The sequence below is a fragment of the Vanacampus margaritifer genome, chromosome 12, assembly GCF_051991255.1.
Source record: "Vanacampus margaritifer isolate UIUO_Vmar chromosome 12, RoL_Vmar_1.0, whole genome shotgun sequence".
Lineage (NCBI taxonomy): Eukaryota > Metazoa > Chordata > Actinopteri > Syngnathiformes > Syngnathidae > Vanacampus > Vanacampus margaritifer.
Window position 1 is genome coordinate 17,079,974 of NC_135443.1, and position 17,991 is coordinate 17,097,964.

A 17,991-nucleotide genomic window follows, 5' to 3' on the forward strand; every position below is an offset into this window, starting at 1 on the left:
CAGTCCACACGATCAGTCCTGGGCAGCTATGATATAGGCTCCAGCTACCCGTGATCCTGAACAAGATAATCTCTTTGCAAAATGGATGGATGGATATTACGACACTCTTGATGATGTAAATGCTAGGTTAAAGAACGGAGCTTGTCATATACCATACTTTGGACACCCTTGTTTTAGGGGCATACTGTATAATAACATCCTAGAGGAAAATATATTGTAAAATGCCCTAATGGGTAAGTTTAAAAGACTTTGGACTAATGTAATACTGTATCTTCTCTTTTAGCAATGTGATTGCCAATTACTTGCAATTCTGAAAAGCAAGAAAAAATATTTTCTATACCATAGGGCACAGATAACTATTTACACTGTTACATCATACAGTACTGTATGAACAATTTACTCATGTTTTCAAATTTAGGAGGAAGCCACGCGGATGCCGTGCTGCCCACAGAATAATTTCAGCGTACCATTTAAGCAAATAAACAAAAAAGCTCACTAAAAAGTTAATGGAGCATAGTGAAATGGCGCATTTAACGAAACGCCTTCAGAGGGCAGAAACACAAACTAACTCATCAGTCCAGCCAGCTGAGACAGGCAATGCAAAAATGGGAAGAAAAAAAGTGACCATCTGGCACTTTTGCATCTTTGCTCTCAAATACACTCTCACACACACACACACACACACACACACACACACACACACACACACACACACACACACACACACACACACACACACACACAACTTGACTCTTTCCAAGGAAAAAAAACAACTTTATTTCTCACATGTCTTAAACCCATACCCACAACAGTTTAAATCAGCATTTAGTCCAAACCTGTAAACCATATCACATTTCCGAGCAAAATAAGCCACTATGAGTGTAGACTGTGAGCGCACAGGGCCGCTGAACGCCTCTGTGACGTCAACACTGCAAAGAGCCGCTGAGGTCCTTCGGGTTGAGGGCGGGACGAGAACCCGCTCCTCTAAAGAGAAGGCACACGTTTGCGCAAAGAGTTGGCATTTTTAAATGCTGTCTACAGAAAACAATTCCTGACAGGATAAAAGTTCCTAGAAAATATGTGAAAAGGGTCATTTAGGAACAAGGAAGATGACTGAACTGAGTGAGATATTGCAGAACAGTGTTAAAAACATCACATTTACCTTAAAATAGACCTCTGACTAACTCCCGGACCGCAAATGTGCAAAGTGAATTGTGAAAAAAGGAGATACAGTAGACCGTAACGATAACAATTCACAGACAGTGCTTTTCATAATACAGACATATATAGAGGAAACAAATGGCTTAGAGTGTGCATGGCTTTGTAAGCTTTTTCTTTGCTTTAAGCAAGGTAGATCTTTTCATGTGAGCAGTAACATGGAAACCAAACAAACAAGAGTATAAACGCAATATAGATTCAAGACAAATGACGTTGCAACAGGGCTGGCATTGTTAAATTCTTGCTTAACATAAAACAGTTAAGAGAATATTGTGGCAAAGATCAACAGGTTTGGCATTTTTTTCCTATTTAAAGCTATATTTTACTGTAGCACAGTGGAGGGGAACACTTTTTCTTAACGTTTACGTTTATAAATCCCTCTGAGGGTTATATTAAATTTCTGCACATACACGATGCCACGATCAAACATTATTATATATTATGAGCATTTGTAACTGTTCCGCTGAGGTTTTAAGTTTTATTTATTTTCTGCAAGTCAGGCCGGAACACATGCTCTCGCAGGTTGTGTATAACCCACTGGCCGCGCATTCCGCACTTCTGATATAGTGAAACAATTTGTGGTGACGTCACGTGCATTCATAAGAATAATTCTCATGATACCTTCAATTGTCATCTTCAAGTTGTTTAACAACATAATGCATATATTTCCCATTGGCTATTTTTCAACATTCATAAGCAAAATATTTATACTGTATTCATGTAAAAAGTGCAGCAGGTGTGAGGCTGAAAAAACCCTTCTGAGTACTGCAAACTACAATTGTGTTGCACTCATCACACACACCAATTCATTTGAATGTTCAGTGGAACCCCCAAAGAAGAACGTGCCATCAATCCATAGTGTACAGAGCGTATCCTCATTGGAGGTATGGGTGAGCTGGAGCCTATTCCAGCTAACTTTGGGCGAGAGGTAGCATCCTGTACACCCCGGAATGGTCGCCAGTCAATCACTGGGCACATAGACAAACGACCAATCGGCCACATTCACACAAAAGGACAATTCGTTTTCAATCGACCTAACAAGCATGTTTTTCGAAAGCGTTAGGAAGTCAAAGTGCCTGGAGAAAACTATTTCAATTAAACAGAGCAATTTTACAGAGTAGATCATAAAAAAACTAATGTTTCCATTTTTTAAAATCTGTTTCTATCTTCTTTTTTTCCAATTAAAAGAGGCTAAAGTGTTACGTAAACATTGTCGTGTTGTTATTAATACTTCCTAAAGGTTTGATGATGGTGATAGTCCTAAAGCAATAAATTCACCAGAACAACAGCGAATGGCGTTGGACTTTGGAGGTTCCACAGATGGTCAACAAGAAGAAGCGCAAACAAACTCAATTGTGCAAATTAGGAATGTGGCACTTTGCATACAGAATACCGAAACCTTATTCATGAATGACATGAATGACGTCAGTTTTTAGTTTCCCGGAGTATCAAAGATAAAGGTCATGGGTAGAAATTGGCCAATGTCTGCTGGAACAATGAGGAGAATGCGAGGATACACGTTTGGCTAATGAGAGCGAATTGGGAAGAAGGGGGTGAATGTGGTGGGTTGATTATGCGACTATTTTTAGCTCGTCTGAGGAATTTCATGTTGTTTCTTTTGAACAAATCCACTGTTATTTCCCCGAAGCCTGATAATTGCGGGAAACAAGTATAAATCTTTGCATGGGTTCAGCACAGTGAGCCACGTGTGGTGTGGTGCGGGCGTGTTTGCCGACTGCGTGTTTGTACTGTACGTACCGCAGCATTCAGCTTCTGTAACGCAACCTGTGCGGGAATACTGAAAGATGGCACTGCTTTTTACGCGTCTCCCGGCCATGCGTTAAGGAAGCAAATTGACCCACAGCCAACCTAAAAGAGTCCCGTACACCCAGGTCCTCCAGTACACCTTCCTGCCGGTGTCAGTCAGCAGCAGCGGCAGCGTCAGGCCCCCCAAGACCAGCACGGCCGGGAGGGTTTTGGAGAGTCCCAGGGGTGAGCGTCTGCCCTCCCCGGGGAAACTGCATAGTTTGCCTCCGTCGTCACGCTCGTAGAAATCCGCCAGTAGCCTTTGAAAGGAGAGACACGTCTGTGAGGAATTCTTCCGCGCACAAAAGAAGCTGCAATTTAATGCTTCAAAATGCTTTCCAATGATTATATTGAACCAGCAGCATCTGCACATCTTGTGATTATGATGCATGCATTATTCACGGGGAATCGAGGAAACGGTTGATAAAACATTCCGGGATGCACCCGTCTACCGGTATTTGATCTGCATAAATGACTGAATGGCTTGTTACTATGCAGCCAACTCTTCACACTAAGTAACTTTTGTTGCATCTCATCTGGTTTATTTGATTATGTTCCATTTTCATTACATTGTACACCTTTTCAATCTTTTTTTTTTTTTGCTGTAACCAGCAAATGTTTTCTATAGCATTTTGTCCATTAGGCTCCTTGGTGAGTTTGGGGAAAATGCAGGGGTACTTCCTGCACCGGTCACCAGTCAATCGCTGCCGGACAAAAATGCACACTAATGGACAATTTGGTGTCTTCAAATGCCGGAACTAAGATTTGAAGCAGAGAACTTCAGGGAGACGTGCCAATCATTTGTCCACTGTGTAGCTGTACTGTGCGATCAATACAGACTCACCTTACTACAAAGCCATTCTCAATACTTTAGGTTGGTCAATAATTTGTATAAGTACCATCTACACGTGCAGACTAACCAATAGTATAGATTTGTGGGAAAAAAAATTTAATTTACAAAATTGTGACCGGTTTCGATCCTAAGCCAGCAATATGTGAAACTTTTCTATTTTACTTTTTTTAATTGGATTATTTACTACAACTTTAATTGAACCAATTATTAGAGGAGATAAATTAATTCACCAAGTCTAGAACAGATACTAGCTCAGCAGAAAGCTTATCCCCAGAACTTTGTCATTTGTGCAAAAGAGCGACAAAAAAAGGTGAGAAAAACTGTTTCCATTTGTGCTTCAACACACTAATGATTTCACTTCAAGCAGAGTCTTCGTCCGTACCTCACAGCACTTTGCCAGAATGTTAAGATTACTTCCAAGAAGAGGTGAAAGTAAAAAGTACTTTGAAGTTGGAGAAGATGAGGCACTCTCTCCTTGCCTCCAAGGCAAAATTCTCTACAATTTGTTTCAGGTCATCACAGATGCTGTCAAGCCTCTCCTGCACTCCAAATGGTCAGCTTCAAATTTTAGACATGTGGCAAATGATTGTTTTGCAGTTACATGTGTGGACCTGGAAATTAATTGATCATTTTTCTCTACCAGTAACAACAATTTACTTTACCAAGATATTTTGTTTCTGCTGACATGAATGCTTGCTTACTGTTGTTTTTGTTGAGTAAAAAAAACCTAACAAATAAATCATGAATTTAAAATTACAGTGCAGATGCCAATCGCAAGTTTTTACAGATAGGCTAAAACTAGATGTGCTCATTTTTACACTGACCTGTCATCAACGAGTTAGTTTTTCCTTTGCTGCTTGTTTGGGTTTAAACTGAGGGAAAAGTCCCCTAAAATGTTTTCTGCAAAGCCTGTTCAGGATCTGGGCAGGCAAGGTGACTCTGCCAACATTATGCATTTGGTAACAGAGAGGTGTGAAGTTTTGACACTCACTTCTCCCACCCTGTTGTGATGTATTCAAAGAAAATTGTCACCGTTGTATTTTATACATCACACCAGACAAAAGTGTCATTTTCAATGATAGTGCAGCCATTTGCTATATGAAGAGTATTTGACTCAAGTTAGTACTGTGTTGTGTTTGTGCTTTTGCTTGATGTTGTATTTGGGTTGACGGTGACGTCAGTCAGGCAGGATGGGATGTTTCAACGAGGGAACGTGCGAGCAAAACATGACTGCTGGTTTGCTTATTGATTGAATTCGCCGCACGCACACTCACCGGTCCTTGATTTCAAAGCGCTCGTGCAGCCACCTGCGGAAGAAGAGCGGCTCGGGAGGAATTTCCTTGACATCCACACGCTCAAAGTGGATGTGGACTCTCGGACATTCCTTGCACAGGAATTCTGTAAAGCAAAAAAAAGAAGCCCAAAACAATAATAAGGAGACTAAACAAAAACAGGAAGAGGCTTTCAGCAAAGCGGCACGTAAAGAGTGAGTCAGTTGCGTTTGCGTGCAGTATGGTTGTGCACTGTGTGGTGCTACACGCCATAAAAGGAGAACAATCAAAGTTGGATTAGCCTAACTGAAGAAGACTTGTATTGAATCACATCTCCAGCCAGGCACTCGTCACCTGGGAAATCATGATGGAAAGACAAAGAAACTAAGCTCTTAACAGCTTAAAAGAGGGGCAAAATTCATCGTTATTCAGAACTCCCTTTAGATCCAAAAGGGAACAAATGTAATACAATAAGACAGAAACAAAAAAAAAACAGACTAGCTAAACTGATGTGAGATGTGATAGCGCTACAAGCTTCTGAACATGCTAAATGGGATTTCTGTACAACAGTACTTTTACTTTAGGATCAGATCAAGATTTGTGGACGTCACAGAACTTTTTCTAAGTTAATGACCCTTCTACAACTGCAATCATCTACTATCGACAGCGCCAGACACGCCTCCAAAATCTCTCTTTCATATATATATATATATATATATATATATAAATAAAAAATCTCCAGGTACTAGGCAATTCACACCCCTAATATCAGGCATAAGATATTTCATATAAAAGAGTTTAGAAAAAAAAAAAAACGAGGTTGACCCACATATAAACAAACAATAAAAAACAATAAAGTCATTTTCAGTCTCAAGTCAACTAATATAATTCAAAACAACACAGAATAAACCAGAAGTGACCAGGCAAGTGTGAACGCTCAAGGCTACACGTGAACCCCCTGAGAATTTAAACTTCCTGTTTCCACAACATCCAATCGCATCCGGAAAACTTGGTGCAGCGGCCAAGAGGGGAAACCTAGTCAAAGTCAACAGCAGAAAACAGTTTTATTTCCAGCCTGACATGAAATATGGAGTGTGAATCAACATTGGCAGCTCAGTGAGAGTCAAAAAATATTCTAGGACTCTGACTTCCTTGCTTTTATGGGGAGGGGGGGGACATCATGCGTTATAGTTGTTCGGGCTACTGACTTATCCTAAGTGTGTTGGCCACTGTGAAATACATGACTGTCAGAGCAGTCTAACCTGCAAAATGTAACCAGAATCAGAAGGAGCAGTTCTGCCCATGCTCATTGACATACAAAAATGAATGTAAGTTTGATAACGTATTTTTAAATTGTAAACATATTTGGAAGTAAAAAAACAAGATTGTTTATTTAATTACACCTCCTGTGCCTGAGTCACAAGCACTCACTCACGTTACAAAGTCACCTTCACCCCATCACATCAGGAAGTGCGTGAAGAGAAAGAAGTTTCACCGTCTTAGGTCTTTTTGGCGCTGTTTATTCCTGACAGTGAGGGGATGTTTTTTTTTCTAAACACTGCTAGAGCACTCGCTGAATCACTGTGAAACGCAATAATGAAAGAATTCAAAACAGGGAGTCAAGTTGTTTACAGGAAGCCACCCAATGGCAGTAGGTAATTTTGCCTTTGTGATTCATTCCTGAGGGTCTTGTTAGAATGTTGAACATTGCCGAATCAATCGCGCAACAACCTGTGTGATTATGCAAACACTGATTAACAAACATTTGGCAGCTGTTTGTTCCTAACGGCTTTAAAAGTGTCTCTGAAAATGAATGTGTATCCTTAATAACCAGTATTGACAGAACTTTCCATACTTTGAGGTCTCCAGTAATGATTTTGAATAAAAATTACAGAAAAATATGAGTAATTACACATAAAAGTAGGGTCACAGACGTCTTCATTAAAGAGAAAAGACATTAAAGAGAATAATTATGGGACGATTAGATCAATCGAAGATGATGAGAATCAACGCAACGTACCCGGCATTGAAGGCGCTGGTTTTCTTTGGCGGTCGGCGCCATGCGTTCCCTCATAGGCCACCGTAATGTCATACACTGCATCCAAGTGGCCCCTCATAGTCTCGAGGGCGATGTGAGAAGCTTTCATTCGGGGCGTTAGTGTGTGTCGCAGAACAGTCAGCCCTATAGAAAATGGACATTTACTTCAATGTGGTCCGTTTGGAATCTCTTGCAGTAGATCAAAAATTAGGGCTGCACGATTATGAAGAAAATATTAAATCACAATTAATTTGGTAGGAATTGAAATCACAATTAAGACAATAATTTGTTTTTTGGTACAAAACAAGAAAATGTTTAAACATGTAAAACATATTAAGACAAATACATTTTTTTAAAACACTATAATTATCCAAGTTCCTAATTAAATGAGTCATTTTAAAATTAAAAAGGTGCAAATATATACATTTAAACAACTCAAAATTATTATTAATAATCTTTTATTTTTGTTTATGTTTATGCAGATTATTTATTTGTGGAGTGTAATAATTGAAATTGCACAGCACTATTAAAAATAGATAATTTTAAAAAAAATAAAATAACAAATACAAATTTTAAATGATTACAGTGTAATCTCCAAAGCTAAACACAATCCATTTTCATTTTGCTGGTTGATTTAGAAGTTGTCCAAATTTAAAAACTACTTTTCCTATAACAATTTAAGGTGTACCCAGGGGGCAAAGTGAAAAAAACGACAGGGAATGTTGTACAAGGTTCTGCACCAGAAATGATATTTAGGACCTTCAGGGATCACAATTTAGGTGGACAACCCAGTCAACTAGCTGCTGGAAAGTTACAGAAGTCTAAAACCACTCTTTTTGGGATATGTTCCTGGCAAAATTATGTAAATGCAAATATTTAGATAATACAATTGCATAAATTGTCCTACAACTTTCACATTTGGCAGAGAATATCCTTACACAGAGGCATGCAGAAGAAAAAAAAAGATTCTGGGGCTTGCTGCACCTCTATTTTACGATAACACCCTCAACATCCCAAAAAAGACCCCCCAAAAAAGTATGTTCGCCTAATTCTCATGAAAATTATTACTTTCCAATACTTTATGGTGAGTATCCATGCCTAATTTGTATATAACCCCTAATGCATAAGTTTTAATTTGAGTAAAAGACTACTATTGTGAGAAAAAAAATCAATTATACTATCATGATCATCATTCTATTTGTGATTGACTTTTTAAAAACATTTTTTTTAATAGTTCATGCTGGACAAAGACGCATGCATGTAAGAGACATTGCCATACCACTGAAATATGAGTCTGGTGGCAAGAGTTGTGAAGACCAAAGCACCAACAATACAAAGTGATACGTCAAGGAGTCTGCTAAATACCTGCACTTTAGTACTCACATGACAAAATCCAAGTTTATAAAAGCCATCAATGCTCGTCAAGATAACGTCTTTCAAAGACGGCACCATGAATCTACAGCATGTCAGAGAAATGGTTGGAAGACAATGCACCAAAGTGGCACCCAAAATATCATAATTGCTAAATAAATGAAAAGACCAATGTTATGAGAAGAGACTTTCATCTGATGTGAGTGCACAAGCATCAGATTTGGCTGATCCAGGATCTCGCTCCTCATGTCAGGAACATTTTCAAGCCAACAAGAGGTGTGTAGTTTGTAATAAGCAGTGACTGCAAGGAAAGGCGCCAACCTCCATCGTATCCACCAAAAAATAGCCAAAAGGCCATTGAGGTGAAATCCAAGAAACTGGGTAAAGATGACATATTATTGAGACTGATTCAAGGTAATGTTATGGTTGCCAATGACAGAGCCTATCATAAACCATGCATGAACAACTTCTAAGGCTGTGGAAAGCCAAGGCTAAACCTGCATTGCTGTTGCATTTACTCGCCTCAAGGAAGAACTGGAGGCCCCTCTTTTCAATGATAAATCAGGATTCCTATTGAAATCTGTGCGTAAATGGTACGGTGAAATTCTAAGGGGAGCTTGGTGTCAAAAATGTGGAGCAAAACCAAACCAATTATTGACTCATCAAGCCATTTTCAATAGGAAAAAGATAATATGTTGTCGATAATTAATGTGATAATGTCATTATTTTTCATGAACAGTTTAAACTTTAAAAACATATTTTCCCACTTGTTGTCGACTGAAGATTACATCACCTGTGCTGAGGCAACAAGTAACAAACAATCATGGCTCAGTTTGATGACAAAACCCAGAAAACAGGTAGGCCAGCAGAGGTGCTGTCCTCTTGCAAAGTTTCCTCGTGTAGATTGTATGAACTGCATGGGGCAAACTCATTAGGAACGCTCAACTTATCCTATATCCTTCTGTTATCAGTTGCAAGCAGGTTCAACACTAATAATAATAATAATAATAATAATAATAATAATAATAATAATAATAATGCATTGGATTTATATAGCACTTTTCTAGACTCTCAAAGACGCTTTACAATGGAATGGATACATTCCTCATGCACTCACACAGCCACACCGTGGTGGCGGTAAGCTACTTAAGAAGCCACAGCAAGCACAGGCTGACAGAAGCGTGGCTGCCAGTGTGCGCCTGCAGCCCCTCCACCCACCACCAAATATTCGTACCTTCTATACACCAGTGTGAGTAGCACTGGAGGCAATGTGCGTGAAGTGCCTTGGACACAACACATGACTTGGGGACAGCGGGGATCGAACAGCCGACCTTCTGGTTACTGAACGACCGTCTCTACACCCTGAGAGACGGTCGCCACAACACTGCCACATTGGAGTACAGTGATAGCAGCAGTAAATCAGAAAACAAAAGATAAAAAAAGATACACATTAATACCAACAACTGTTGTCATTTGGAAATGTACTTTTGAAAAAAATCATATTCTTGTTTTTCTAGTTCTGGCTAAGAAGACGGTTATTTAGATTTAGTGTTCAATTTATGAAAATCCAGTTGAAAATAAATGTTTTTTCTGCCGGGAATTTTTTTCTTTCTTGATCAAAATAGGATATTTTTCATAAATGCTGAGCCACTGATTTGCAAAAATGATAGCATGGTATTGAGTTGGCAGTCCTAGGTAAATTTTACTCAATATAGTTTGATCGACAATACAGAAAGCCAGAAAAGTTATGCAAATTTGACAATATTTATTTACATAACAAATAATTTGCATATTTAAACACTATATTTCCAAAAACTTGCAATTAAAAAAGTCAGAGTAAAATAATCAACTGGGCATGTTTCATGGCAACATCTATTAGTTGTTTTGTCCATCCAACCATGTAGCTTTCCAGTAAATAGTTGACTGAATTTTCTACTCCGGTTGTGATCTTTGAAGGTCCTAGATATCATTTCTGGTGCAAATCCTTTTAGAACATTCCATGTTTGTTTTCAATTTGGGCTATCCAGTAGAAGTACACTTTTGGCCACAGCAAGTGCAATATTTAATATAAAGGCCATCTTGGACTCAAATGGAAGCTTATGAATTTGGGAAGTTTTCTATATTCATGCTAGTAGGCATAGATAGATATTTACCATAAAGTACTGAAAACGCTCATTTGCATGAGCATTTTTTAGGCGAGAAATACTTTTTTTTGGTTCTAATTTGGGATATAAAGGATGTTATCTTAAAATAGAGGTGCAGCAAGCCCCAGATTTGTATCCCTGTTTTCCCCTATGTGTCAGAATACCCTCGGCCAAATTTGAAAGATGTATGACTATTTATACTATTGTAGTACCTAAATATTTGCATTTACATCATTTTGCCAGGAACATATTCCAAAAAGAGGGGTTTTGGCCCTCTGTAGCATTCCAGTAGCTAGTTGACCGGGTTGTCCACCCAGGTTGTGATTCTTGAAGGTCCTAGATATCATTTCTGGTGCAAAAACTTTTACAACATTCCATTTCTGTTTTCCAAAAAATAGGGGTTTTGTTCTCTCGGTAGTGTGAGGCATGATTAATCTGTGACCAGTCCAGGGTGTCCGGTCCGTCTCTTTAAAAAAATGTTTACAAAAAAAAAAAAACATAAATAAATACTTAAGTCTTAATATAAATGTTTTTTGGAGATTCCAGAAATGTTCTCAATTTCAAATTGTAAGTCTTGCCTACTGAGTGTATACAACCAAGAATGTTGTGTTTTCATGGGTGTGTTCTTGTTTTTCCTTAGCAGGCATTAGACAATAACTGCTTATATCATCCTCCATAACGTTGTGTTTTGCAGTCTACCAAGTAACATTCTATTTAGCATAGTGACACGAGAACACAATAAGTCAATGAAATGTTTGGGTTAAGACAGGGCTAGGCAAGTTCGGTCCTAGAGAGCCAGCCGCAGTGCTGCATGTTTTTGATGTCTCCCTCTTCGAACAAAGCTTAGAGGCTCCTCCAGAACTTAATTATGAGCTGATGATCTGAAACACCTGGGTTGGAGGCAGGAGAGACTGAAAACATGCAGGACTGCGGTTCTCTAGGACCGAACGTGCCTATCCCTGGGTTAAGAGGTCACTTACTGTACAGTACGTTCAGTGTGGAAGTGGCACGCTCATCTGCTCACTAATACCTCACTAATAGCAGATAAAGTAATGTGCATGTCAGCTCTATGAGGGAGTCGGATTAATGGGGGGGAGCAAACATTAAAGCTGAGGTTCAGAGATATACTTTATTTCTGCAGAGCGTGTGAGCATGACCTCAGTGCCTCATCGAACAAGATCAGATGAAACTAGGGATGCACGATAATATCGGTGGCCGATAATTATCGGCAGTTAACGTCAAACAGATAAACCAGATAATAAAGAAATCTGCAGATAATTATCGGCAATTATCAACCAATTTGAAGTTATACAGATAAACGTGATAATAAAGAAATCCGCCGATAATTATAGACATGCCACGTTGGTCCATCTCCTGTGGTTGTGGCTCAAGTTGTGCCCAACTCCTCAACCTCTCCCTTCGCCTATTTTAGTGTTGCATATTTGTGTCGTCATAATGCACGAGAACTCGTGTTCACAGAAGATGCAAAATGGCGACATGGCAATCGCCAGTGTGGGCTTTCTTTACTGTGTCTCCCCAACATGTTACCCTCACAATTTTTTGTTGCATTTGACTGTTTTGTTTTGGCAAACTCAAAATGAGTTACCGGTTGTCTTTGAAGTAGAAATATCAATAAAATTAATGAAGCTTGCACAATGTTTGAATGTACATGTTAGACTTATAGTAGGACTCGAAAGTATTTTTGTATTCAAGTTAATTTTGCAAATAATTATCGACCGACTTATCTGTTATCGACATTGGCACTTTCTAAATAATTGGTTTATCGGTTTCGGTTGAAAATAGCATTATTGTGCATCCCTAGCATGAAACACGTTATTACCGAAAATCCGGTAAAACTGAAATATTTTAAATCACACAAATAAAGTAAATATATTTAATTGAAGAACTTTCCACTTTATTGGAGTTATTGTATGTACTGTAAAGGAGGACTAAATTCACTCTTTTTGGGAGTCGACTGCCCTACAACGAATTGTGTTGAACCGTTAAGGCTTCTCCGGTAATTAATACAGCGCTTATATAAAAAACGTTTGCAGTATGTCAGTGGTCAGTCAAGCAGTTGCTTGCAACAATGACCAGAGCACTTAGTCAGCTGTTTACAGACTATGTGTGTGTCATCAGCAAGCCGCAGTGCAGGCATCGCAGCTTGCTGTCAAGTCAGTACCTTCTTTGGTAGAAAAAGCCTGACTGTCTGCGATAACATTCTTGAGCTCGGGATTATAGCGCGTTCCTTCGGGGAAGATGACGAGGTACATCTGTGGGAACAGAACATGTTAAATTAAATGCTTTAACTTTTGACTCTCGGGGTAAAAAGTGGGTCGAGGCGGAAAAACATAAAGCTGATCCATTACTATTGCAAGAGCTCTCAATGTCTATTATGGTCTCCAGGGCAATTTGTGTACAATAAACCACTGATGCTTGCACGCACGCACACACACTTAGCACATTCGTACTTGGGGGTGGGAAAAAAAACAATCACAACGTTCTATGCAATAACACTAAAATGAAAACCCTTTTAGCCCACAGGGCCTTAATAGGAAGGCATTGATAAGGATTCAGAAGATTTTCAAAACAAACACTGATAATTTAACGAGCGCAATTTGGTGAATATATTTGGTTCAGTTTAATTAGTCTTTAAAATACCAGTGTGGAAATCAGCAATACCTGAAGATGCCCTATATAACAAGTTGCTTAAAAATATCTTTATACTAGACTTTTTATACTTGACCGTTTATGACTCAAACGTCTTCTAAATAGTAGATTGATACTGGGGATGCACCGAAATGAAATTCTTTGGCCGAAACTGAAAACCGAAAATGAGAAATGCTTGGCCGAAAACTGAAACGCCGGAAAAAAATTATGCCATTTTTTTAATTATCATTGCATTTATTATAATGAATTACAATTATAATATTCTTGTAAAATATTTAGGCCTATTTAGTACGGGCATTTTAACAAAGCACAATATAAATGCAAATGCGTCCACACCACAGACATCAGAGACATGTTGGCGAATGGTACATTAAACACCAAATGTGCAACTGAGCATTTTCTGGCGGTGCAATTGCACTTTATAGTCAATGGACAGTAGTTTGCACCGGCGGGCACAGATGCGTGCGGTGCGGTGCAAATGACGCATTTGTAGGCTATTTGGAGCGGCACATTCACATATTCACCAACGTTTAAAAAAAAAATACATTTCTTCACACCAGCCAATCGGCTTTGGGAACGAACTGCAAAGTCACACACGGAGTTCTGTACAGATCTGTAGTCAACCGGAGATAAGTGTTTACTTGTGGTATACTTGTGGATAAGTGGTAAGTGTTTACTTGTTTAAAACTATTGATAGCAATAGTGCCAACATTAGCTAAACTATTTAGCACAGCCACCATCAATTCAAGTGAAAAAGTGGAAGCGCTCGAGGGGCTCTCATCAAAGAAAAAAAGGAAGGCGCTGCAGGAGAAAGAGTGGCTCACCTGTAGTGCAGTACTCAGCAGCGCTCTCTTTTTTGACATCGTTTACCAAGCGACCCTCTCCTTTGCCGGTACCGGTGCACAATGAAGCTGCCGGTACTCGCAAACGCCAGCGAGCAGCAAGGCGGACACTCACTCCCATGTTTGGTGTTTAATTGCGTCACCACAACATCCTCTTTCGGCCGAAATTTTTCGGTAGCCAAATATTCGGTGCATCACTAATTGACACCTTAGCTGTTCACATTGGGTACTCCTGCAAGTCTCTGGCCAATAATTTTCAGACTGGATTCAGGTTCAAATTTGAATTCCCCGCCCTTTCACAAAGGGAGTGTGCAGTTTAATTTTTTGGCCACAGGTGGCAGTAGCGATTCAAAATTTAATTTTCTGCATTCAGCAACTTTCACAGTTAGTAATTTTGTTTTGAACATGTACTACAACAAATAATAAAACAAGAGCAATAATGGACAACTTACTGGTGCTCCTGACTGATTCTGAGAAACAAGCTTCTTCTTCATATCCCGTTCGCTAAACTTGGCACTTCGTTTCACGTAGACTCCCCCATGCTGATACAAAAAGAGCAACATTATGACAACTGAGTGCAAAACTTACATTAAAGCACTTACACTGGGGCATTACCTGTGAGAAATACCATCCGTAGAGTGGAAGCCACTTGAGTCCATCTTTGAGAACATATCTGACATGACCGAGGGCTCTTTGCCTAATTGCCAACATGTCAGCAATGATCCAGTCCACTACAAAAGAGATCAGAGAGACTTATTTGCAGCCGTGTGCCACATTAGGTTATGTTTAAGGCACATGTATGCACACATGGTTTACCTGTACATTGATGATTGGACATATAGATCACATTCTCCTTGTTTTTTGGTATATCTCCATATATGATGATCTAGAGAAACAGCAGATTAGCATTTGTCATCCATAGCCATATCAGAAGCTATTCTAAAGTAAACAAACTGATTTAACGGAAAAACACTAGGCCGCTAGGACATTTTTGTCCAGCGTTATAGTGTCAGTATCAAAAAAAGTTGGCTCACCATAAGCCACCTGGACAACTAACTATTTGGTGCTGTTACCTTTTTGTTTGTTGGTAGGATTGTTTTCCATTTTCTAGTTGGCTTTACAGAGCTCTCAGATGTCGCCAGTATTTATCATCTTTGATTTGCATATTCTATGACTAGTGTGCATTTGAGTCCATCTGTTTCGGCTGTTTGACCAAAATTGGCACAAAGCAAAGGATGTGTGTTGCTGTTTGAGAATAAACTGAAGATGTACAATGATACAATAACGTCTCCATTGGCTGACTGGTAAGCTGCCCATACTTGACATATGACATGTAATGAAAAGGTAAATTGTTATGTTTTCTATTACATTAGAGGTTGATTTCATTTTCCCCTTGTGTTATAGTGCTTGAGATTTAAGTGCTTTACTTCTACAATAATGCTTTATGGATATACACACTACAGGTGTTCTATCAAAAGGTGTGGCCACCAAATGCAAAGGAATGCCGACTTTCTTGACTGGCTTATCTTGTTTTGTTAGAAGACAGAGTTTCAATGCATTTCGAAGCATGCAACATTCATGTATGTCATTACCCTCAACTGTCATTTTAGTGCACATGTGTAACTCATACTTGCCTCCACTCCCGTGTAGTTCTCGAAGAAGAAGAGGACCATGCTCTGGTAGATGCAGTACAGCCTGTCGTCTAACTTGTGGTACAGTCTTGCCGGTAAAAGAGTGGAGAGGAAGCGCCAGGCCCCCCATGACAGCAAGTAAGCCGGAGCCGTGCCCAGCATGACGCTGGCCGGAAACCAGTACCGTAGCGAGTACGTGTGCACGACGAGGGAGAGGAGCATGTTGCCACCTCACAACTCACTTAACGAACACAAAAAAAAAAGTCCCTGAATGTTTCACGACACTTGCTTCTCTCACCCGCCACTGGCCTACTTATTGAAGCACACCTGCCCGAACCAATCAGCATTAGAAAGTAAATCAAATGAGGGGCAGGCTAAAGCTAACTTTAACCTTGTGTACATGACTCACTTAGCCGAGCCGGCTTCGATTAGTCATATATGCTGACATACAAAACCGAATAAATTATTTTAAGTTAAATGTTTTCACGTTATAGAACTAAAACTACACCCAGAGCACGAGTGGGTCTTCTGTACAAGTTAGTCCTAACCGTTAGCCTACTCTACAAACTGTCTCGTAAGAAAACTAGTTTTCGAATAAAACACTGCATTAAAACATGATTTATCGTAAGCGGAGAGTAAAGCTAGCCCGAGTGTTAGTTTAGCGGTTACGAAGTGGCAAAAAATCAGATTAAAAAGTAGTTGTTCCCTATTATCGGTTAGCTGTTAAAACCTAGCTACTGGCAGCAAATGTCATACACACCTCCCTACGTAATGAAAATACGTAACATGGACGAACATGATTGGTCTAATCCATTAATGGGCGTTCCTAATCTTAAAGGGCCATCTGTAAATGACAATACAGTAACATTTTATTCGTTTATTCTTGTTATAACCGTACGTTTGAAAGCTTCAAATTGTATACAGGGAATTTCGTAATGTGATTCCAATGGGGTAGATGCCACGGACTTCCAACTTCCGGGTTTTACACATTAGCGCCGTTTCCGGCCACTGCTGGCCGCGTTACAACACTCGTACCCCCACCCCTGCGCCCCCGCTCATCGGCGGGAGAGCGTCTCGGCTAACTGAAATGCTTAGGACACTGAGACAGACATTACACACTCGCAGCCTTGCACCCGTCGACGGGAACGTGCAACCGAGTGGCACAAAGGGGGAAGCGCAAGTACTGCGACACAGAAACAAAGTTGCTGGGTGAAAACCCGAAAGTCCCGCCTAGTCCATTGTTCATATGGTAGACTATATTATATTATATTACTATATTATGCATGTATACACCGCTACATTTTTATGTACCTATAGTATAGTGTGTATTCATGTCAATGTGAAAGTCAAGGTCCACATCATGAAATTCATATGACTATCTTCACCTACATGCTAATGTGACCATTTGTTCATAATTCACTTAACGCCAAGATCATTTTTCAAGGCTGGTTTATTTCACAATGTGGCATAATTATTCATTCATCACTCAGATGTGGTGCGGGTCAGATAATATGGCTCATTCACAGATTATGAAATTGAAAAAACTAAACAAATAAACCAATAACAACAAAAACATACATAACATCTAACAGGACTGTACAACAGTTTAGACTTGTGGCTCAAATGACATTAAAAAAAAAAGTGGCACCATGTTTCCCAAACACGATTTGTATGGTGTCATATGCACAACTCATAGGTGAAATGTATTGCAACATTATAGTTGTCAATTATTATATATTGTTTTCATATTAAATGTCTTAGATATTTATGTCAAGTGAAAACCAAAAATCTAAACAAAACCAAATATAGTAAGTACTACAGAGAAATGCAGCAAAACACCAAGATCTGAAGCGGAATGCGTGGAACAAAGAAATTGTGTAGGTCGCTGAACAAAAATAGAAATACACAACACAATAATGTAGAGCCATCACACCAGAGCCTACTGCAACCCTAATTGTTATTAAAGACACTGGGCCTCATGCACTAACAAATGCGTAGCAATGTTCATACTCCACACAAGTAACCTTGCCAGCAAGTTGAATTTTCGCGGCATTTGTGAGTCGACAAACGCCGGAGAATACATCTTGTACCGCTCCCGCTGATAAGTTTACAGCCAATCTTTTTTTAGGTCGTACCAATCAGGCGTT

General features: G+C 39.4%; 1 protein-coding gene across 1 annotated transcript; it reads right to left on the bottom strand.

Moving 5' to 3' along the window:
• Positions 1-753: 753 nt before the first annotated feature.
• Positions 754-16,616, bottom strand: agpat5 (1-acylglycerol-3-phosphate O-acyltransferase 5 (lysophosphatidic acid acyltransferase, epsilon)). The gene is made up of 8 exons (XM_077582497.1): positions 15,848-16,616; positions 15,030-15,099; positions 14,829-14,944; positions 14,666-14,755; positions 12,884-12,974; positions 7,169-7,330; positions 5,152-5,275; positions 754-3,284 (listed from the first exon to the last, which is right to left on the bottom strand). The coding sequence occupies exons 1-8, from the start codon at positions 16,064-16,066 to the stop codon at positions 3,059-3,061; spliced, it is 1,098 nt and encodes a 365-aa protein (XP_077438623.1). The 5' UTR covers positions 16,067-16,616; the 3' UTR covers positions 754-3,058.
• Positions 16,617-17,991: the final 1,375 nt, after the last annotated feature.